This window comes from Uloborus diversus, chromosome 6 (genome assembly GCF_026930045.1).
Source record: "Uloborus diversus isolate 005 chromosome 6, Udiv.v.3.1, whole genome shotgun sequence".
NCBI lineage: Eukaryota > Metazoa > Arthropoda > Arachnida > Araneae > Uloboridae > Uloborus > Uloborus diversus.
Genome location: NC_072736.1, coordinates 23475131 through 23499694, shown reverse-complemented (window position 1 = coordinate 23499694; position 24564 = coordinate 23475131). Strand labels below are relative to the sequence as shown.

The 24564-nt window shown below is 37.1% G+C and overlaps 2 protein-coding genes across 2 annotated transcripts in view; both read left to right on the top strand.

Annotated features, from left to right (window-relative positions):
* LOC129225091 (kielin/chordin-like protein) overlaps positions 1 to 1495 on the top strand; it is a 268146-nt gene extending 266651 nt beyond the window's left edge. The window contains exons 17-18 of the mRNA XM_054859646.1: positions 807 to 905; positions 1176 to 1495. Of these exons, the coding sequence (XP_054715621.1) occupies positions 807 to 905; positions 1176 to 1321 (245 nt within the window). The 3' untranslated portion in view covers positions 1322 to 1495. The remainder of the gene's footprint in view (positions 1 to 806; positions 906 to 1175) is intronic.
* A 3695-nt stretch (positions 1496 to 5190) lies between these two features.
* Positions 5191 to 22560, top strand: LOC129224277 (late cornified envelope-like proline-rich protein 1). Its single transcript, XM_054858705.1, has 6 exons — positions 5191 to 5288; positions 5366 to 5464; positions 8050 to 8166; positions 22077 to 22175; positions 22257 to 22355; positions 22436 to 22560. The coding sequence occupies exons 2-6, from the start codon at positions 5380 to 5382 to the stop codon at positions 22558 to 22560; spliced, it is 525 nt and encodes a 174-aa protein (XP_054714680.1). The 5' UTR covers positions 5191 to 5288; positions 5366 to 5379.
* Positions 22561 to 24564: the final 2004 nt, after the last annotated feature.

Below are 24564 nucleotides of genomic sequence, written 5' to 3'. Positions count from 1 at the left end.
GGGGGGGTGGTTTCCTTCAGTCAAAAGTACTACTTTTAGGCATTAAAATGGATAGAATGAGCTAAAAAAAAAAATAAAATAAAATAACATGGACGCAGAAAATACTTTCATTTTCCCAACAGTTTTTTTTAATTAATTTTTTTAACTGTTCGATTTTTCAAACAAGGCGTGGTCTTTATGACGTCACAAATGATGCACTTTGCCGCATCTTACGTTTCCACGTTATGATAATCAAGCATCGAATTAAAATTGCGCTCTACGCTTGCTATCAACCATATCGTTGCCAATACACGTGAGTAAAGGTGCGAATTAAATATTTTGCACTGTGAATGGCATTTCATCATTTGTGATGTCATCGGCAAGAAATGTAAACAATGAAAAAATCACCGATTTAAGTAATTTTTTAAAAATATTAAACTTAAACAAATTATTTAAAAAATGGTCAGATACTATGTTTTTAAGCATGCTCTTTCAGGAAGAAATACTTTTAAAATTTTGGAAACGACCCCATTCTGTACCTCGCAGAGCCAGAAAGACGTAAGTCCAAAAATTGCGATTTTCTGTTTGTTAGTGCATTGTATGTAGAAGCCTATTTCGCAACGAGTCATGTGAACGTAATTATTTTTTAAAAAATCCTTTTCAATTTTTAACAGGGTTAAAAGAGCGCGCGTCCCAACCCATGCATACGCCAGAAAAAGGTTTTCCTATCTACTGTAAAATTATCATAATGTAACTTACGTTCTGTTCCTCTAGCTCTGAGGCACAGAATTAAGTTTAACTTTATTAATTAACCCGTCTCTTCACAGCTCCCCCTACCATAGGGTGCTCCATACCGACATGTGCCCCAGGTTGCTCTCTAGATTCCTCAACTCTACCTTGTCCCAGTTGCAAGTGTGACTCTGAAGGTACTATAGTATTAAATGTTGCATGAAACCTAACGCGGGTTTTCCATGAAAGCTGAATATTGTAATCTTCACCCACGTTTCCTGTAGGTACCCCCAATTCCGTGTTCACCCCCAAGATGTGATTCGGGCTGCCACGTTGATTACTCTACACGGCCTTGTCCCAGTTGCAAGTGTGACTCTGAAGGTTACTAGTATCAAATGTTGCATGAAATCTAACGCGGCTTTTCCATGAAAGCTGAATATTTTAAACTTCACTCACATTTCCTGTAGGTACTCCGAATGTTCCGTGTTCACCCCCAAAATGTGATCCGGGCTGCCAAGTTGACTACTCTACACAGCCTTGTCCCAGTTGCAAGTGTGACTCTGAAGGTACTAGCATCAAATGTTGCGTGAAATCTAACTCGGGTTTTCCATGAAAACTGAATATTTTAAACTTCACTCACATTTCTTGTAGGTAAGGCCCCTATAGTGGAGGAGCCGACGCATCCGCCATTTTGGAGCAAACTTGATCCAGTGCTTCGTATAGCGATAGCATTGCTGCTGATGTTTACATTTCTTTAGCATGTGTTAAATTAAGTCGAATAGGTGGTTGTTCGGCTCATAATTGTTGTAGCAGCTCCAAAAAAAACAAAAACAAATTCAGCTCTTCAGATTTACAGCAGATGCAGAAAGAAAAAAGAAATGGATAAATAATAGCCCAAGTGACCTGAAAACGACACCAACAGTTTCCAAAATTTCGCCAATGTTCACCTTCGCTCTCCAACCCTCTCGTTCCCTATTTCCCCCGTTCATTGGCAATAAAGGTGGCTTTCCCTGTTGTACGCTTGGTCCAAAATGGCGGATACGTCGGCCTCTCCAGCTATAGGAGCTCTACCTGTAGGTACCCAAAATGTTACGTGTTCACCCCCAAGGTGTGATCCGGGCTGCCACGTTGATTACTCTACACAGCCTTGTCCCAGGTGTCTGGAAGGAAACAGTAGCATACATGTTTGAAAACGGAATCAAATATCCTTTTAAAAAAAACTTAACACTTTTTTGCGTAATCTTTTAGAAAGAGAATAAGGAGCTTGACGATTTGTTCACTTTCGAACTCAGGGATGACCAACCTACGGCACGCGTACCGCCTTGAGGCACAGTGGAGTATTAGGAGTCGCGCGCGAAGAGTTTTTGAAACATTTTAAAAATGGAGCAATTAGTATTGTTTTCCGAAACTTCTTCAATAGTCTCAAAAAACCAGGGGCGTACTGGCCCACCGGCTCATCGGTCCGCGAGCCGATGCGCCCTCAAGGCTGAACCAGGGCCCGATTAAGATGTCAAGGGGCCCTAGGCCAAATACTTTTTTGGGGCCCCCTGTATTCAAACTTTATAACTTTACTCATTGGCTGCAGGGTCTGATTATTGAATAGGCCAACTAGGACGTGGCCAAGAGCCCCCAAAAGGCTTGAAATTATTTTAGTCTACGGCTAAAATTGTTTCAGCCAAAGGCTAAAGTAATGAAGTTTGAATACAGGGGGCCCCAAAAAAGTATTTTGCCTAGGGCCCCTTGATATCTTAATTGGGCCCTGATTGACTGAAACAATTTTAGCCATCCAAAGTAATTTCATCAATTTCGGGGACCCTAGGCCATGGCCTAGTAGGCCTATTCAGTAATCAGGCCCTGGGCTGAACACCTTTTTTTAAATTTGTCCTCTTTTTTTTTTGGTGAACTTTCTTTTTTTTGCAATAAAAATTGTATCACCCTCGCTTTTCGGGGGGGGGGGGGGGCAGTAATAAATTGAGGAAAACAAAAATGTTTTTTAGTCATCATTCATCATAATAGCTGAGAATGAGCGATGAAGTTCTGAAATTAGTTAGAACTTACTATGTACAATCATTTTTCATACTTTTGAGAAGATATCACTCATAATCACGAAAATATAAGCATTTCTTTGAAAACTACAAATTTTGTTTGAAGCATTTTGGCTCATAACACGCAAAGTTTATCGTTAAAGCTTACGAAACTTTCAGAAAACTTGATAGCGTACAACAGAAGATATTACTACAATTTAAAATTAAAATGCTTAAAATTTGATGAAATATGAACATTTAAAGTAATTAATTTTTCACTGCGTATGCGCAGAAGATAGCAATAACTTTCATCATCTAATACCCAACTAGATAGCTCAACTCATAAAACAATTCCAGTTCAGTATCTCATAAATAGAAAGTTAAGAGCAAACTAATGAGGGGAATTTGAATAACTGTAACGAATCGCGAAGGATCAGTCGCAAAAGCTGTTTTTATCATGAATCACAATGAACGATTGCAAGCAAATGAAACTTGCGAACTACTCCCCGCTGTTCGTCGCCTACTCAAGAATTATTAAAATTCGTCTCATTAGATCGCTGATAACTTTCTGAATTTTTAAGATATTGAACTCTAATTTTTTAATAAGTTGAAGAATTTAGCTAAGTTTTAGATTATGAAAGTTATAAATTGCTATTTTTTGCGCATGCGCAGTGAAAAATTAATTGCTTTAAATGTCTATATTTGATCATTTTTTAAACATTTTCATTTCAACTTTTAGTAATATATTTCTGTTGTATGCTGTCAAATATTCTGAAAGTTCCTCAAGCTTTGATGGAAAACTTTGCCTATTATAAGTCAAAAACCTTAAAATAAAATTCGTAATTTTGAAAAAAAATGCTTAGATTTTCGTGAATATCAATAATACTTTCTCAAAAGTATGAAAAATGGTTGTATATAGTAAACTAACTAGTTTCTGAAATTTACAGCTCATTCCCAGCTGTTTACGATGAGTGATGACCAAAAAACATTTTTGTTTTCCTCAATTTGTTACTAACCCCCGAAACGCAAGAGGGATATAATTTTTATCGCAAAATAACAGCTGGTTACGTGAGAAAAGTTTCAAAGCACTTGGTCTGTTATTGCTTGAGAAATCCTTAAAAATTGGATTTTTTGAAAGTGTCCCAATACTTTTGGACATATAGTGTATGTATATTTTTCTTAACTATCATTAAATAATTAGTGTATGTATATTTTTCTTAACTATCATTAATTAATTCACTTACTGAATATACCTGCCTTGCCTTCAATATTCGAGTTGGACCGAACCATTGTTTCGGTCACTCGTCTGGTCAGTGCTAATTCTGTATTAGCTGCCAGTTTTTTTGGCCCTCTGGGCTTCCTAAGAGGTTTAAGAAGGTTAAGAGGCAAAAGAGCTCCCGCTTTCCACCGAAGTTAAGTCATGATCCGTATCCGTTCCTCAGTCACTCCTATGCCGGGCTGATGAGTGCTAATAAGCACGAAACTGCAGTCCTCGGCTGGAATTGACTGAACTGCCGGTGTATTTTATGTATCATTAAATGTTTTAAAAACTTTTTATTGTGTTATTGTTCGCTTTTACCTTTTATGTATATTTTTTCCCATTTAATGTTAGTGGAAGCAATGTATAAACGCTTTTAGCTATAATTTAAATGTACACCCAAACCTGTTTTTGTGCGGTAGAGAGGGACCACATAAAAAAGTAGCTTTAAAAAATCGCTCAAAATTACCCTATTAAGCACTCGTTTAATTAAATTGACTCCCAATTTCTTTGAAATTTTTATAGACCGCACAAAACAAATCGCAAAAAAAAAAAAAAAAGAGACCGCACAAAAAAAACATATGTGGTGTGCGTGTGTTAGTGTTATCCTTTATTTTTTTTTAGCTATTGAAAACAGTAGTATCGTTTTTATTTATTATTTAGATTATCTGCGATTTTTGCTTATCCGCGGTTCCCGTGCCACTCTATTCCACGGATAATCGAGAGTTTACTACAGCGTTTTTAAGGATTTAGTCTCAAATGTGCGCAAAACAAATTATAATGTGATGCTTAGTGACTAGTTTTTATTGGCTAAATTATTAGTGCATTCTTTAAGTTCGAAAATTTTTCCTCTAAATTAAGACAAATTATGAAATTTTAATGATGTGTCACTATTGATAATATCGTTTTTATGTCACCACGCGCCGGTTATGTAAGCTAACTTTATGCAAGTTCTGTAGCAAGAAAGAGCATTAAATTTAGATTTTAAATTAATAGCTAGTACGTTTTCTCCAAAAATTTGAATTGTGTCACTTTCTTCGTCGCGGTGCGATATGTTCCCATGTAATTATTGGTCGTCTAGATGGGTATTTTCCTCCTTCTAAGTTTGTCAGAGCACTTCAAAAACACCATGTATACTAATGTAATAATTATCAATTCAAGTTTTATTTTATTTAAGATTTTAAAAATTATTTATGTAGATGAACAAGGAATTGAGTGTTCCCCTCCAAAATGTGATGCAGGCTGCACCATCGACTCTTCAACTAAACCGTGTCCCAGTTGCTCTTGTCAGTCAGAAAGTAAAAAAAGTTCTTGAAAATTTATAAGTATTCTTAAGTAATTTTTGTTTTATTTATGAATTTATTTTGTTATTTAGCTTCATCCACGAGAATGTGTTCCCCTCCAAAGTGTGATCCAGGCTGTACCATCGACTATTCAACCAAACAATGCCCTATCTGTTCTTGCCGTTCCACAGGTACACACTATACTAGTGATGGGCATAATCGAGTTCTCATAATCGAATCACTCGATTATTCAAGATCATTCGAGAACTCGATTGTCACGAGTTCTCGATTACCATAACTCGAGTTCTCGATTATCGTATATCGAGTTCTCGATTATCGCGTCTCGAGTTTTCGATTATCACATACCAAGATCTCGATTCAAAATTATCGAGAATTCAATCGCTCGAGATATCGATTGAAATCATTGGAGTTCTCAATCATCACCTCTATAGTTCTCGATTATCACTTATCGTGTTCTCGATTGTCACATTTCGAGTTCTCGATTATCACAAACCAAGATCTCAATTCAAAATTATCGAGAAGTAAATCGCTTGAGATATCGATTGCAATCATTCGAGTTCTCGATCATCACCTCTATAGTTCTCGATTATCACTTATCGTGTTCTCGATTGTCACATTTCGAGTTCTCGATTATCACAAACCAAGACCTCGATTCAAAATTATCGAGAAGTCAATCACTCGAGATATCGATTGCAATCAATCGATCTCGATTGCAATCACTCGAGTTGTCGATTTCAAAACGTTTCGATTATCAATCGCTCGAGTACTCGGTTCCAAAAGATCTTGATTGTTAATCGCTCGACTGTGAGAAGTACTCGATTCCCGAGATCTCGATTATCAAAAGTTCTCGATTGTGCACATCACTACACCATACCTACTTACATTGCATTTAAAAGTGTTGATTCGTGTGCATGTTTGTGTTCCCTCTACGAGAACCACACCAATTGAAGGATTGGAACAAATATTGTGTCACGTTTTTAATTCTAATGCTCCGCAGTCATATTTTGGAAGAGAAAACGCGTGAGGATTGCGTCGGTGGTAAATCATGGCGGACAAAATGGCGTTGTAATACAATCGAACTCGATCATAACGAGCGCCCCCCCCCCCCTCGAAACTTCGAAGCCCCCCCTCGAAACCTGAAATGCTTTGTATCGTAAAACAAAAGGAGGTTTTTATATTTTTTTACTTACTAATGTCAGAAAAAAAAAAACACAAAGTTTTTTATTCTTAATTTTGTAGTTATTAAACAAGTAAAAATCCGAAGAAATACAGAAAAAGCAATTCTTTGTCGAACAAGCAATTTTTATTTTGATTTATCTTGACTAGCAAAAGAATGCATAACATTTAAGAGAGTTTGTATGCCTATTTTTCTTTATGCTTTCGTAGTTTTATGTGCCCCCCCCCCCATATAAGGCCTCAAAATACAGATTTTGGTAAGTATTTTTACAAAATTTTCAAGGGATATTCTGCATCCCAATTAAAGGGCCACATTCTTGTTATCCTTCCCACTACAAGGTGAATAAAAAAAATAAGAAAAGAAAATTAAAATAGAAGCAGCGGGAGCATGCAAAAACGAGACAAAAACCTGAGAGCTGTATCAGAAAAAAAGCCACATAGTGGAGAAAATGGTCTGTTTCACCTACGACAAAAATGTCCGGAACGCAAAAGGGAAAATCTACCTGCTGTACGTCAGTGCCCCGTCAAGTCTAAATCCGGCTTTGTAACTGAGTTAAGAACATTAACCTCTATGTTAAATATTTTCATGCTTATATATATATATATATATATATATACTGAAACATAATCTGCATTTTAACTGTTTGAAAGTAACAGGGGAAGAAAAGTTCGACCGGTTCGAGAATCTCCCTGGATTAGTATCTATACTGATTCATAGATTTTTTTCAATGATTTAAACTATTGTTCCTCGACAAAGGAAATATGTTTCCTTCACATTTAAACCTTTGCTCTCAGAATCTACAATTTATTTTAATAATTATGTGTTAATCGAGAAAAGATATTAACTAACTCATAAGCAAGTTACGAGAGGTCGACTTTGGATGTCCCGCACGTGACACATGCAAATGAATTAAATTTTAAAAACAATATTCTTTACTAATAATAAAGCTAAAAGTCTCTCTGTCAGGATCTCTGTGACGCGCATAGCGCCTAGACCGTTCGGCCGATTTTCATGAAATTTGCACAAAGTTAGTTTGTAGCATGGGGGTGTGCACCTCGAAGCGATTTTTCGAAAATTTGAAGTGGTTCTTTTTCTATTCCAATTTTAAGAATCAAAATATCATAAGATGGACGAGTAAATTATGAAATTATCATAACGAGGAACCGTAACATGGGCACAAGCCAATTGGCTAGATACGAAATTATCATAAAGTGGAACCGTAACGTGGGTACAAGCCCATTGGCGAGAACATTCACCATACATTATTTGTAAATATAAAGGCAAACCAAAAGACCTTTTAATTTTTCTATTACGGGCGAAGCCGTGCGAGTACCACTTGTGTTTAGTAAAAATATAACTGCCTCAGGAGTATCTTTGTATTAAATGTAACGATTTAAAAACTTGCTTACCCGTGTTTGATTGAAATATTAAGAGATATTACAAAATGTTAATAAAATGTGACGGTGGAATGGCTCACAGGTTTTAAGCTGAATAGTTCTTTCACGATTGGTAGAAAACAGGAAACTGAAATTTGTTTCAATGTTTTGAGCAATCGTGTTCTATTTATTTTTTCACCAGGTTATGAACGTTACCTAGATGGACTCCGTTGTTCCACCCAATGTGATGTACCAAGATGTCGAGTGGATTACACTGCTAGACCTTGTCCGGCTTGCGTGTGCGACGACGATGACAAAAGTAAAGTTATTTTGCTGTAGGGTCTGAATATTGTTATACGGTAAATACGCCAACCCTCGGTCACTCCCCACATGTCAAGCCGGTCCCCAGAAGCAGTGTTTCTTTCAGACTTTTTGCTCCGGGGGGCATATAAGCTATCTTTACTCCTGTTCGGTCATAGGAAAATTTCAGGCCCTCTCATTGGCTTATTCGAGTGTCAATCAAAGCTTCAAAGCTGTGACGTACTGCAATGTTGCTAGTCCTCTCTCGCAGTGTTTCATGTTTGTACTCTGCTAAATACGAATAAGCATTTGCAAATGAGATTTTTAATTGAATGTTGCTGACAAAAGCAGCATTATTATTTCCAATCAATTTAATCCTTTGCAAAACAAATGAAAGCTTTTATTGAAAAGCTATGCTTCGAAATTAAATAGGTAGCGCCATCTTTAAGCAAAAAATGTATGTTTTACGACATCGTTTTGATTTAAATCGAGGTTATTTTTAAAATAATTCTCACGATAAATTATTTTGTTGATGGAAAAGCAAATTCCGCAATTTTTCATGTTCTAAATGATATTTAATGCAATTTAAACAGCTCTTTTTAAAGAAATGATTACCATTTAAGTTAATAACAAAGACTTATTTTGAATAATTTTATACATGCTAATTTCTAATATAATTTGCTCTTGTGTCAGTAAATAAATTGTTTATCATATAACTTTTCTTTCTCATTACTATATCTATTGTTTCACATTGTATCTGGCTGATATATTATGTACATCTTTTTTACAATATTTACTTTATTTTTATGTGAGTTCAGTATGAATAAATTATGATCAGTTCCCCCTGTATGTTTTCAAGTACATGTGACTGGACTAGAAAGCCATAGTATTATTAAAGTAATAATTCTTCCACATCATATGAAGAGAAATTACATTTTCATAAAACAGTTCCAAAACGATTCGGAACCAAAGAAGTTTTGTAACACAGACACACACACACACACACTTTTATAGATAAAATATGTACATCAAGGAAAATAATACAAATTATGAGAGTGTGCTCACCCTAATTTTCAACTTCTCAAGCTCTACGAGAAACACAGAGTTGTAAAGCAGCTTGTTTCAAAGACAACTTAAATTTCGACAATTTCAAAAAAAAAAAAAAATATTTTCACAAGATATAAATTCAATTTTTTTAAATACTTTAAAAAATTTTCAATCAATGTATGATATTTAATGTATTTGAATGATTACATTCAAATGATTTCAGAACTATTCATGAAACCACGAAGGTCGCATCAGCAGTACAGCAAAAAAAAAAGGAAAACCTTTTTGCTAATTTTGCTGAAAATATTTAGCAGCTGCTGATCTCTTCATGGGCCCAGTCTAAAATACTTAGTTGTATTTATTACAATACATTAAAAGTCATATATTGTAACGGATTCGGTGCGACTTCCACTTTCTTGAAATGAAGACACAGTTCTTGATAAAAGCACAGGAAATTTATTTACACTATGTACAGGAAAGATCGTCAACAACTGCTAAATTATTCATCAGCAATTAAGCAATTATCACACAACACCGTAAACTCAACGTTTACCACACGTATTTACTTCCAAATACGAAAACAACACAGCGAAATGCCTCGCAATAAACAGAGCAAAAATGCTCTCAGTTCGAAATATCAATCGAAACTAAACTGTTTATCCATCGCTAACGGCTTATATAGACACCGAAAAGAAATTTCTCAAATATTCCACACGCTTCTGTAAAGTAGTAGACCGTTATCAAATTTTATCAATGAACAAAAAGGAAATAGGGGTCGTATACTTTAGCCATATGAAAAGGGGTTGTATATTCATTACGTGAAACTATTTACAGGTTACGTTCCTACAATAATTACTATTTACAGGATTTGTAACATTGCCCCCTTCACAAGAACTGCACGTCCCGGGCAGTACAATCCCCAGAAAGGGTGCCAAACTTCTATCACAAGTTTACAAATATACACATTAATAACTAACAGATACAGAAAACACAATAATAACAAGAAATATAACTAAACATTAAAAGCAAAAATTATCTACAACTTTTATGTCATCAACCATGGTTGTTTACGTAATACTCATGAACTATGGCCATAGTATGGGGCTAACCGATCATAATGTACAACCCTAGGTTTTGCATTAGGTGTTTTTTGGACCCTCACTACGACGTCATTCAGTCGGTTAAGGACTTTGTAGGGTCCATCCCAATGCGACTGCAATTTGGGTGAAAGACCTTTCCGTCGGATGGGATTCCATAACCAAACCTTGTCGCCTTCGTTGAATTCATGTCCAGTAGACCTTGTGTCGTATCGGGTCTTCATCTTCTCCGCCGCGATGTTGATTCGCTCTCGTGCGAAGTTATGAACGTCTTCCAACCGGGTCTGGAGATCCTGGATGTACTCCTCAGGCGATGCAGGCGCATCCGGAGGACGACCGAAGACGAGATCACAAGGTAGCCGAAGCTCTCGTCCGAAGAGCATCTGAGATGGGGCAAATCCGGTAGTCTCGTGGACAGCACTGCGGTAGGCCAGCAGGAACAAAGGTAGCTTCTTGTCCCAATCCTGTTGATTTCTGGGTACCATAAGCGAGAGATTATTCAGGATTGTGCGGTTAAATCTCTCCACCATGCCGTCCGATTGTGGGTGTAGTGGTGTTGTCCTAGTTTTCTCAATTCCGAAAATTTGACATAGGCCCTTAAACACAGCAGAGATGAAATTCCTCCCTTGATCGGAATGAATCTGCAAAGGTGTTCCATATCTCGAGATCCAATGTTGGACTAGAGTCTCTGCTACGGTGGTAGCCTCTTGATCTGGAATGGGATATGCTTCCGGCCATTTGGTGAAGTAGTCGATGGAAACAAGAATGTATTTGTTCCCATCAGCAGTTCTTGGTAGAGGACCCAGGATGTCGATCCCAATTCGTTCGAAAGGAGCTCCAACGTTGTACAGATGTAGCTTCCCTCTGCTTCTCTTCTTCGGTCCTTTACGAGCAGCACAGGCGTCACAAGAATGGCACCACTTCTCCACGTCATCCTTCGCCTTGCTCCAGAAGAAGCGCTCCCGAACTTTATTGAGGGTTTTCAAGACACCAAAATGTCCTCCAGTCGCACTACTATGTATTTCTTTCAGAACATCAGAAATCCTTGATCGGGGAAGTAGTAACTGCCACCTAGATGTTTTGCCGTCGTCAGATTCCCATTTTCGGTGTAGCACGCCGTTCCGTAAATGGAGCGAGTTCCATAAAGCCCAGTATCTTTTTGTTGCAGGACTGAAGATGGAAACGTCCTGCCAGCTAGGTCGCCGACTGTCACATTCCATGAACTCCAAAATTGGTTTTATGTCGGGGTCTTCAAGTTGATCTTTTCGAACTTGGTCGTCACTCCATGGATCAGGTTCTGATGATATTGGAGTCACTGTCACCTGATAGGCGGTAGGGCTAGTCGTTCCATACTGTTTCTCGATTCGGGAACAATAGTGGCAGTTCTCAGGACAGGGTCTCCTTGATAAAGCGTCTGCATTACCGTGAGACAACCCTTTTCGGTGCTTGATCTCCATGTCATATTCCTGGAGCCGCTGTATCCACCTGGCTATCTGGCCTTCTGGATTCTTGAAGTTCAAAAGCCAAGTTAACGATGCATGATCTGTCCGAAGCAGAAATTTTCGGCCGTAGAGGTAATGATGGAAGTGTTCTACAGCTTTCACTATGGCCAGTAACTCCTTTCTGGTGACGCAGTAATTTCGCTCCGACTTTGATAAGCATTTGCTCCAGTAAGCGATGACATGTTCATTTCCGTCGATTTCTTGGGATAAAACAGCTCCGATGCCCTCGTGGCTCGCATCAGTGTCCAGGATGAAGGATTTTTCAGGCTGAGGATAGGCGTTGATGTTAATGCCTCCTTCAGTCGCAGAAATGCATCTTTGCATTCTTTGGACCATTCAAACTTTTGCTTGCTCTCCGTCAGCTTATGCAAAGGTCGTGCAATGTTGGAAAAACCCTTCACAAACTTCCTGTAGTATGTGCAGAGCCCCAGGAAACTTCGCAGCTGATGGATGTTTTCGGGACGACTCCAACTCTTGACCGCAGATACCTTTACCGGATCGGTTTGTACACCTTCAGAAGAGATGATGTGACCAAGGTAGTTCACTTCCCGGCGGAACAAATTACATTTGAACGGGCTTAACTTCAAATTGGCTCCCTTAAGCTTTTGCAGCACCTTCCTAAGATTTGCCAGATGTTCTTCGAAACTGCGTCCCACGATGATGATATCGTCTAAGTAGACCAGACAGGATTCGTAGGAAAGTCCTCTTAACACTGTCTCCATAAGACGCTCGAACGTAGCTGGTGCATTGCAGAGGCCGAAGGGCATCACCTTAAACTGCCATAAGCCTTGTCCAGTTGTAAACGCTGTCTTCTCTCGGTCATCAGGGTGTATCTCAACCTGCCAGTAGCCGCTCTTCAAGTCCAGGGTCGAAAACCACTTGTGTCCGGAAAGAGTGTCTAAGGTGTCGTCTATCCGTGGAAGAGGGTAACTGTCTTTCTTGGTGATTTCATTCAGTCGTCGGTAATCGACACAAAATCTGGTGGAGCCATCTTTCTTTCGGACCAAGACGATGGGAGAGGCCCAAGGACTGGATGAAGGTTCGATTACATCATTCTCCTTCATCTCTTTCAGGAGAGTCTCAACCTCTTCCTTCTTGGCGAACGGTAGTCGTCTTGGATGCTGTTTAATAGGGAGGTGTTCTCCAGTGTAGATCCTATGCTGCGTTAAATTCGTCCTGCCCACATCCTCCGATGTAGATGAAAACAGATGCTTGAAGTCCTCCACCAATTGTTCCGCAGCAGTTCTTTGATCTTTTGATAATGGTGCACTCCCAATTAACTTCGATGTCAAGGACTCAGAAGACACAGTCTCGGGGGAATTGATTCTTCTAATGATGCAGTTTACTGGAGTACAAGTTGCCAACACTTCACCTTTTCGGATATTCCTTGGCCTTTCACTCACGTTGGCGACTCTCACAGGAATTACATCCTTAGAAAGGTCCACAAGCTTAGATGCTACCAGCACTCCTTTTAGACTATTGCTTAGGTTAGGGTATTCAGTGAGTCCAAATCGAAAACTATTGCTTTCTTCAAGGGAGCCAGGTATTAATGATTCTGACCTTGAGGGAATCGATAAATCTGTTTGGGCTATTATTTGATGAGCGGATTTTACATCACTTTCTGCAGGGAAAACGGCTATGTCTTCTCTCATCGAGTGCAGTTCATTAGTCTTGAAGTCGAGAGTGAAGTCATATTTCTTCAAAAAGTCCAATCCGAGAATGAAGGGGTCCGTGATATTAGCGACGAATGCCGTATGATGGTAGGTGGCATTCCCAAACACTATTTCCAGGTCCACTTTACCGTCAATCTCGATTTTGTCACCTGTCACAGTCTGGAGACTTACGCGTGGCGATGTCCACTGCAGTTTCAATCCAAATTCACGAGCCACATCTGTCCTAATGATTGTCACATTGGCTCCAGTGTCGACAATCAGTCTGCAGGGGTTCCCATTTACATGTGCGTAAATGAAAAGTCCATCACTGCCACTACTAGAAGAGGAAATCTGCAGAGCTCTGGTGGTGGTGATTTCCTTCCCTCGCGTAGCTTGGCGAGCCGGACAACTCCTTCGCAGGTGTCCTTCACTACCGCATTTCCAGCACTTCTGCTCTTGTTTCTTTTGGGCTGTTATGCTGTTCAGATGTCTTGCCAAGTCACCGAGTTGTCTCTCAAGTTCAGCGAGATTGGACGACCTGGAATCAGACTCATCAGCTTCCAGAGTTCGGATGGGATGGCGATCCACACTGGTTGCTTGCTGGGCGGCCTCCAACTTCATCGCATACACAACAGCAGAACTCAGGTCTTTGACATCCGCCATCCGTAGAGCTTTCTGGATTTCCGGATCTCGAACCCCGTCGATGTAATAGTTGAGTGCCAGGTTGTCTCGAACATCCGCAGGACAGTCGCAAAAAGCAAGATGAGACAGTCTCTCGATGTCCGCCGCAAGCTCTTGCAGGGTTTCCCCGGTTTTCTGGAAACGGGACTTCAACTGGAGGCGGCTGAAATCTTTCTGGCACTTCTCACCGAAGCGAAGCTCCAACGCAGATGTGAGGGCGGCGAAATCCAGGCGCTGGCCGTCCGGAAGGGTCTGAAGAATGTCCGCTGCGTCACCTCTCAGGGATGCTGCAAGATGGCAGGCCTTGGTAGCAGAGTCCCATCCGTTCGCTTCCGCCACTATCATGAACTGAGTTTTGTAAACCTGCCACGAAGTTTTCCCATCAAATGTGGCAAGTTTAATGGACGGTCGAGCAACCGATGTGGGAGCGCCAAACTGTACAGAGCTGCTTTCCGCGGTCGCCAATCTCCTTTCCAGGTCTTTAAAGATGTCTTCTTTAAGTTGATGAAATTTTCTATCTTCTTCTTCTAGTTTATTTTCTACAGCATTGCATCGGCCTTCAACGGAACTTAATTTTTCTTCAAATTTCTCTTCGATTTTATTTTCCACTGCGATGAATCGGCCTTCAACTGCCTCAAACTTTCCTTCAATAGCATCAACTCGATGCTCTATCTCATTAAATTTATTTTCCATCACAGTCTTTACCGAAGTAAGATCGTTTTTAATTTCCTCTTGGTTAGAAACTAGGTCATTTTTCAGCACCGTTAAATCACTTTTCAATTGGTTTTGATTAGCCGCCATATCATTTTTTTATTGTTCTTGATTAGCTGCCATATCATTTTTTAATTGTTCTTGATTAGCAGTAAAACTTGCAGTCAAGTCACTTTTTAATTGTTCTTGATTAGCTGTAAAACTTGCAGTTAAGTCACTTTTTAATTGTCCTTGATTAGTCGCCATATCACTCTTCACAGAGGTGATTGCGTCAAGAAGTTGTTTTAATTGTTCATCCATTGCGCGAGTAATCACCATAAAAATAAAGTCCTAATTCAAAAGAAGTCTTTATGAAAAAATGTTCAAAGTCACACTTACTCCAAGAAAGTCCAGAAGAAGCCCCACGTTGGGCGCCAAATTGTAACGGATTCGGTGCGACTTCCACTTTCTTGAAATGAAGACACAGTTCTTGATAAAAGCACAGGAAATTTATTTACACTATGTACAGGAAAGATCGTCAACAACTGCTAAATTATTCATCAGCAATTGAGCAATTATCACACAACACCGTAAACTCAACGTTTACACACGTATTTACTTCCAAATACGAAAACAACACAGCAAAATGCCTCGCAATAAACAGAGCAAAAATGCTCTCAGTTCGAAATATCAATCGAAACTAAACTGTTTATCCATCCCTAACGGCTTATATAGACACCGAAAAGAAATTTCTCAAATATTCCACACGCTTCTGTAAAGTAGTAGACCGTTATCAAATTTTATCAATGAACAAAAAGGAAATAGGGGTCGTATACTTTAGCCATATGAAAAGGGGTTGTATATTCATTACGGGAAACTATTTACAGGTTACGTTCCTACAATAATTACTATTTACAGGATTTGTAACAATATTAATTTCAAAACTTTCAAAATTGTCTCAAAAATGTGGTTGAGTTTTCAAGTTTTAGAATTTTGTAAACCTTTTTTTCCCCAAATGTTTTTAAGTTAAATAAAAATGAAACTGCATGAAATTCTCCTGAATTTTCCTTATCAACTGTGCGTGATATATTTTTTTAAAAAATAATAAATGAATTTAGGGTGTCAAAGGGTGCGATTTCTGAAAGTTTGACTTGAAAGTGATTTTACTTGAAATAACATATACAGTGACTCCCAAAAGTGTTCGTACACTTTGAAATTTTTTAGTAAAACCAAAATAACTCAAAACTGAATTCGAATATCAAGTCCAATATTTTTTCACATCATTCCTATGTCATTCTAAATATAACTCATAGGTTTTTACAAAATATTGACGGATCTTCTTTTTGTAATGGGTCAGAAAACGAAGAGATGGAGAAATAACACGCCACAAAAGTCATCGTACACTCAAGTATTTTCGAATAAATTCACGATTAAAATTATCATATGCCGTTTTATTAATATTTTTGCATTGTGTTGAAACTTATAAGTCATTTGACTTTAATTTTTTGTTTATTTATTCCTTAATATATTGCTTATTACTGTAAAATGGCTGGTATTCGTAAAAAACCACAAACGCCATTCAAAATTTGAATTTTTTTCCCCCACAGTAGTGGTAAATTGGTTTAAAATGTCTCTAAATTAGTTAATTTAGTTGTTTGTATAGTAAAGTGCTTGATAAAATGTTTTAAAGAAAGGAATCGGACCGAAAACAAGGTAAGAAAAGGTCAAGCGGCAAAGTTGACAAAACGTGATCGTAGATTTAAAGTTAAAAAAATTATGTAAAATACACATTTGAGTATTGTAAAAGTTTCTGCAGAGTTAAATGAAACATTTTACATTTAATTTTCATCTAAAATTGTTCGCCAAGTTCTTTGATTAGCTGGATTAAATGGGACCTCTTCCTGCAGAAGTTTTCGTGGTCGTGCGAAAAACAGAAAGCTTACGCTTTTCGTCCCAAAATCAATGATAAATAAGCTAAAAACAGTTTAGAATCATGTCTTACTTACAGATAAAAATTAATTCAACATTTTTGGTTAAATTGTTGTATAACTGTAAGTAGAAGAAAAAATTAGGAACTTAATCTTAAGAACTTAGTTGGATCAGTTAATCAGGACGGTGAAGGTGTTTTAGTGTGAGGGTGCATATCAGCATCAGGACTTGATAGTTTGTAATTTTTTGATGAAATAATGAATCATGCTGTTCCTTTAAATATTTTAAAAACCAATTTTGAACTCTTAGCCAAAAATTTGGTAATTGAAAACAACTTTTTTTTAATCAAGATAACGATAAGAAGCACACGGTTTTCAACGTTTGCGTCTAGTGCCTCGAAAATTGTCCTAACGTTTAGAAAATACCCCCTCAATCTCCAGATTGTAACTTAATGTAACGTATTTAAATATATCTGGAGGCTAGATTACGAAAATAGGGCTTTAAAACGAAAATAGAGCTAGAAATAGTAATACTCGAAGTGTGGTAGAACACTTACTCAGAAATTACGCTAAAAAAGAAAGAAAAAGAATGAAATCTATTCCCAGACGTTTAAAAGGTGTTATGAATACTGTATGATATTCTACTAATTAATAACTTAATCAAAAGTTAGATTATTCAATAATATATAGCCATTTTATAAAGTGTACGAAGACTTTTGTGAGATAAAATTTCCGGCACTTTTCGGTTTTTGATTTTTTAAAAACTAAGTTTTAATATTTTTTAAAAACTTTTCATGCAGTTTTGTTAAAAATTGATCATAGATCTTATAATTAAATACCTATTCCGAAATATTAATTCTAACCAATGATTTAGGGCCTATTTCGTTCAAAGTCGTAGGTGTACGAAGACTTTTGGGAGCCACTGTATATATAATTTTACATTAAGAAACATTGCTTTTTAATGTTATTTTGCAATTATTTCATTCAAGGGTTTAAATTACCTATTCCTTTTTACATAACTTTAAATATTACGAAGAATATTAAAAGATAAAGAATTCGCTGCTTAATTTAAAAAACTTACATTGAGAATTAGTTGACAAATGAGCTTAATTAAACTCCAGTAGTACCTTCTTCAAAAGCATCATTTTTTGCTTAAAAATGTTATTTATTCGTTTAATTATGTACTTTACATGTTTTATTTTAAAGCAGAGCATTATTTTATTTTATGAGTTATGAAATTAATAAGAAAAGAAGGATATGTTCGCCAGAATCGCTCAATATTCAATTGGAAGTCTTATTCTAGGATGATAACTCATATTCAATAGAAATTAGCTAGAAATGAACTGGCACAAGAGAAAATGATATTAGAAATTATTATGTATTCAATTATTCACTAGAAGCATTATTATTAACTTAAATGATAATCATTTCTTTAAGAAGAAGTGTTTAAATTGCATTAAATATCATTAAGAAAAAGGAAATTTTCGGAATTCGCTTTCCATCGACAAAATAATTTACCGTGAGAATTATTTTAAAAATAACCTCAATTTAAATTAAAACGATAGCGTAAAACATACATTTTTTTGCTTAAAGATGGCGCCACCTATTTTTACTTAGAAGCAAAGCTTCTCAATAAAAGCTTTCATTTGTTTTGCAAAGGATGAAATTGATTGGAAATAATAATGCTGCTTTTGTCAGCAACATTCAATTAAATATCTCATTTGCAAATGCTTATTCGTATTTCGCAGATTACAAACATGAAACACTGCGAGAGAGGACTAGCAACATTGCAGTACGTCACAGCTTCGATGCTTTGATTGACACTCCAATAAGCCAATGAGAGGGCCTGAAATTTTCCTATGACCGAACAGGAGTAAAGGTAGCTTACATGCTACCAGCATAAGACAACGGTCCAGTAACTGACAGTTGTTAGTTTGGATTTAAATAATAAGAATTTTAAGCTGGTAAAACTGATGTTGCTGCGACCCATGAATACGGAGCAACCATTTAGTGTTATCAGAGTGAATTTTATGAGCCAGTTGGTATTTACAAGGCAAGGGCGGAAAGTTATGAAGATCCACCACGAGGTCTGCCGGTGTTTCATGTTCATTTAAATTTAATAAGGCTTAAGGTCTAAAAATAAAGAACTTTAACAGATGGTAAAAACTTGTTTTGGTTTTGGTTGGGTTTTTTGGGTGGTTATTTTGTTGGGTTATTTGGTTGGAACTGATGATTTTGGTAAAACTGATGTTGCTGCGACTCATGAATACGGAGCAACCATCTAGTGTTATCAGAGTGAATTTTATGAGCCAGTTGGTATTTACAAGGCAGGGGTGGAAGGTTATGAAGAGCCATCACGAGGTCTGCCGGTGTTTCATGTTCATTTAAATTTAATAAGGCTTAAGATTTAAAAATAAAGAACTTTTGTACATTTGAAAAAAGGAAATCCTGTCCATTACTCATCCTTTCATCATTCTATCTGTTGCTGGATATCATCATAATTTTCGGTGTGGTACTAGGGGTTGGACTATTTTCAAAACTGAGCAAATAAAAATAGAAATAAACAATTCAAAGGATCCAGAATCAGCTAAACGTTAGATGCGATGTAGTTTCATGGGGGAAAAATAGTTAAAAATGTCTAAATACGTTAAAAGGCTCAAAAAAATTGAGTTAACCTGAGAGCGATTTCTCAAGCATGTTGTTATTGGTACCGTTACCCTACCTAGTCCTAGTCGTTCCATGAAATAACGGATTTCACACTTTAATGCTAATCAGGGCCGACGATAGAGGCCATGTCAGTCCAGTCTGAAACTAGGAGCCCCTCCCTTAAGGCATCCCAGCTCAGGATAGGAGACATATAAATTAGACAAGATTTATAATGGAAGGAAGAGGGACCGGTGACCAAACTGACGAGGAACCCGCCTTCGCTCTCGTTGGCCCTCACGGATACAGGGTATTCCGCTTTAACCTGTAAGACCACAATTTTTGCAACCGTTAGTCCTAGACACATACTTCCAATTGCAAAAATGTTCAAAGTCAGATGTGGAGTTGAGACATTGAAAGTTTGAAGCAAAAATAAAAATGAGTCAAAAAATGCAAAATTTAACTTTTTATACGGGCCCTAGGTCCCCTTACTTATATTAAGAGAAATAATCTCCATTGAACAATAATTCCAACACAAGAAGTTTGACACTATAACGACCAATATTCACCGAGATATGGAACGCAACGTTTTGTGACTTACACACTTTACACTCGCCATCAACAACACTATTTGCGGGAAAATATAGCAGTTAACAAGGGTTTAAAATTATATGTGTGCATAGAGTGTGTTTTTTCAAATTGATTGAGGTTTTGTAGTGTGTTTTTGAGTATCATGACATAACATTTGCGTTTGTCTCTGAATTGCAATGACAAATATATATCTTTTTTTTTTTACTTCGACAAATTGTCATTCTTCTGAAAGGGCAATGAGTTCCAATCTCATCTTCTGTACCCCCCCCCCCCTGTTATTCCCTTAAAACTTTGAACTCGAATATCTCCTTGAGTTTTTTATCGCACAAATGTCTTGCGTTAGTAATATCTTTCAATGCAGATTATTTCTCTAATTATAAGTTAAGGGGTCTAAGGCCCATATAAAAAGTTAAATTTTGTATTTTATGACCCTTTTTACTTTCTTCTATATCTAATACATAGAAGAAAGTATTGGATTCGTGCAAATTTTCGAATTTCGAATTTTGACAGATTCGAACGTTTTGAGGTGTGCTGAGTCCATTTCGACTATTTTTGGAAAATGTCTGTCTGTCTGTGTGTGTGTGTATGTATGTGTGTGTGTATGTATGTGTGTGTGTCACGTCTGTGTGTGACCAGTTTTTTGTGGCCGCTCTACAGCAAAAACTACCGCATGAAATCGAACGAAATTTGGTACACATATGTGCCCCTATGTGAACTTGTGCCCATTGGTTTTTGGCGCGAATTCCTCCAAGGGGGGTAGAGCAATGGGACGTTTTTTGAGTTACGCGTGCTTGCTATTCCTCAGGAAGTAACTGGCGGAATCAAACAAAATTTGGTCCATATGTTGCCATTAACAGGAACAGGTGCTGATTCAATTTTGGTGTCAATAACTCAAACGGGGGTTGAGCTATAGAACGTTTTTTGTCGTCAATTGTGACTGCTGTATCTCAAGAAATAATGAACAGAATGAAAGAAAAATTTATCGGCAAGTAGTCCTTAGTGGGTATAAGAACTGATTTTATTTTGGTGTCAACAGCTAAAAAGGGGGGGTAGCGCAATCGCCCGTTCTTTTTTTCCATTGTGAGTGCCCTATCTCAAGAAGTAATGCTACGTTCTGGTTGAAATTTGGAATATATGTGAATCCATATGTAAACAGGCTTTGGTTCAATTTTGACGCCAATCGCTCCAAGAGGTGTTGATTTTTTTTTTTTTTTGAATAAAAATAGCTTTATTAATGCAACAATAAGAAAGATAAATCGTAATAGATTGTCGTCTGCGTATTTCTCGTGATTTTAATTGAATGGAAATGATCGGAAATATTATCTCAATGATTTAAAATTTTTAACTGTTGCCATCTTATGTTTGTTAACAAATAAAATATTTGTAATTAATTCAAGCAAAGCTTTTAAAATAACTTTCAATTTTCGCTCTTTCCTTTGCTTTTGCAATAATTCAGACATTGGGATGGTGGTCAAGTTTTTGCATGTGTAATTTTGTTTTTGTTGGGAATATTGCTTCCTCGTCAAACATGGGGAGGGATCAGAAAAAAAAAAGAAAAATATAGAAGAAAGTTTCGTGATGGCCACAACATACTAGTTTATTTTTGCTTCAAACTTTCAATATCTTCTTTCTGCATTTGATTTTGAACATTTTTACAACTGGAAGTATGCATCTAGGACTAACGATTGCGAAAATAGAGATGTTGCAGGTTGAAACGGAATACCCCGGTATACAGTACAAGTACAAAAGAGACAACGAGCAACAGGTTCTAGGTGTAACTAGACTGGCCCTTGTCGATGTATCAACCTCGATGAAGTTCAAGAGTCTGCCAATTGAAAACCTTAAAGCAATGACTATTAGTTTCGCCATCTTTGCAGAAATGTATCCCATGAATATCCACCATTTTGATAAATTTAAATGATTAAATTATGTTCCCTCTAAATTTCTGATGAAGCCTATATCTATTAAGCTTTCTAAACCTGGAATCGAAATCTAAATTTGAAAATCGATTTATTAGCCATTTCCAATAAGTTAAAATTCTGTTAAATTCTTTAGAAACATCAACTATTTTTGCAACATTATTTTTATTTTTGTTTAGCTTTACCCACAATTATGTGTTCTCCACCCAAATGCGATCCAGGCTGCACCATCGACTACTCCACTAAACCATGTCCCAGTTGTTATTGTCAACCAGGAGGTAAAAATATTCCTGATAATTTATAAACAGCTGAAAATATTCAGTATTTTTTGTTTTATTTATGATGTTTTTCTTCTTTAGGTCCACCTAGAATAATGTGTTCCCCTCCAAAATGCGATCCAGGTTGTACCATCGACTACTCCACTAAACCATGTCCCAGTTGTAATTGTCAACTAGGAGGTAAAAAGATTCCTGAAAATTTATAAACAGCTGAAAATATTCAGTATTTTTGTTTTATTTATGATGTTTTTCTTCCTTAGGTCCACCAAGAATAATGTGTTCCCCTCCAAAATGCAATCCAGGCTGCACCATCGACTACTCCACTAAACCATGTCCCAGTTGTTATTGTCAACAAGGAGGTAAAAAGATTCCTGAAAATTTATAAACAGTTGAAAATATTCAGTTTTTCGTGTTTTATTTACGATTTTTTTTTTTAGGTCCACCGAGAATAATGTGTTCCCCTCCAAAATGCGATCCTGGCTGCACCATCGACTACTCCACTAAACCGTGTCCCAGTTGTTCTTGTCGTCCAAATGGTATGCTTTAGAAAAATCGTAAACATTTTTGAACGTAGTACTTAGTAATATGCAATGTACTGACAGACCGGTTAGGACATCTAAAGACTGCATAGTTTCTTCATTGTTATGGAATCATCATCTCTACATAGTATAAATCTCTACATAGTATAAAATGAAGTCTCCAAAAAGCGTCTGTGTGTTTGAACTCGCAAAACTCGTGAACTACCCGACCGATTTTGCTGAAATTTTCACAATTAGTTCCTATAAGTCCTGCGAAGGTTTGCTGACCAATTCGAAAACGATTCGATGAATAGTTCTTTTTTTATTCCAATTTAGGCCCAATTTTCACATAAATTCCCGAATATGGGGGTGAAAAATTATTCGCAAATAGTAATATTATATATGGTTCGAAAGGGAAGAATTTTCCGCATTCTACGCAATTTGTTCCAATGTTCTAACTTAATTGTGGCGGGAATTTTTCACGCTTTTTGCTCGAATTTTTTAAGGGTTAGCTGAAATTTAGGCACTACTTTCTTCATTAAATCAATCAGTAAAAACTGAAGGAATTGTCCCACAGTTTTGTTTTTGACGCCATTTGAAAGAGCGGCATTTTTTACTCCAGATCTAACTCGACCTAGGGTCGAAAGTTTAACCCTCTATCTCTATTAGAAAAAAAGTTACAAGCGAATTAAATGAAGTTCAAAAAATCTGTTCTCTATTCAAGTTTTTAACCATTTTATTTTGCGTTTCCATGGTAACGCTTTTTGAATCCATCGTTTATTTCTATCTTTCTCATTTTTACTTTCTTCTATATCTAATATATAGAAGAAAGTATTGGATTCGTGCAAATTTTCGAATTTCGAATTTTGACGGATTCGAACGTTTTGAGGTGTGCTGAGTCCATTTCGACTATTTTTGGAAAATGTCTGTCTGTCTGTGCGTGTGTGTGTGTATGTGTGTGTGTATGTGTGTCACGTCTGTGTGTGACCAGCTTTTTGTGGCCGCTGTACAGCAAAAACTACCGCTGAAATCGAACGAAACTTGGTACAAATATGTGCCCCTATGTGAACTTGTGCCCATTGGTTTTTGGCGCGAATTCCTCCAAGGGGGGTGGAGCAATGGGACGTTTTTTGAGTTACGCGTGATTGCTATTCCTCAGGAAGTAACTGGCGGAATCAAACAAAATTTGGTCCATATGTTGCCAGTAACAGGATCAGGTGCTGATTCAATTATGGTGTCAATAACTCAAACGGGGGTTGAGCTATAGAACGTTTTTTGTCGTCAATTGTGACTGCTGTATCTCAAGAAATAATGAACGGAATGAAAGAAAAATTTATCGGCAAGTAGCCCTTAGTGGGTATAAAAGTTGATTTTATTTTGGTGTCAACAGTTAAAAAGGGGGTAGCGCAATCGCCCGTTCTTTTTTTCCATTGTGAGTGCCCTATCTCAAAAAGTAATGCCACGTTCTGGTTGAAATTTGGAGTACATGTGAATCCATATGTAAACAGGCTTTGGTTCAATTTTGGCGCCAATCGCGCAAAGAGGTGCTGATTTATTTTTATTATCATTATTTTTTAGCGAATAAAAATAGCTTTATTAGTGCAACAATAAGAAAGATAAATCGTAATAGATTATCGTCTGCTTATTTCTCGTGATTTTAATTGTATGGAAATGATCGGAAATATTATTTCAATGATTTAAAATTTTTAACTGTTGCCATCTTATGTTTGTTAACAAATAAAATATTTGTAATTAATTCAAGCAAGGCTTTTAAAATAACTTTCAATTTTCGCTCTTTGCTTTGCTTTTGCAATAATGCAGACATTGGGATGGTCGTCAAGTTTTTTCCTGTGTAATTTTGTTTTTGTTGG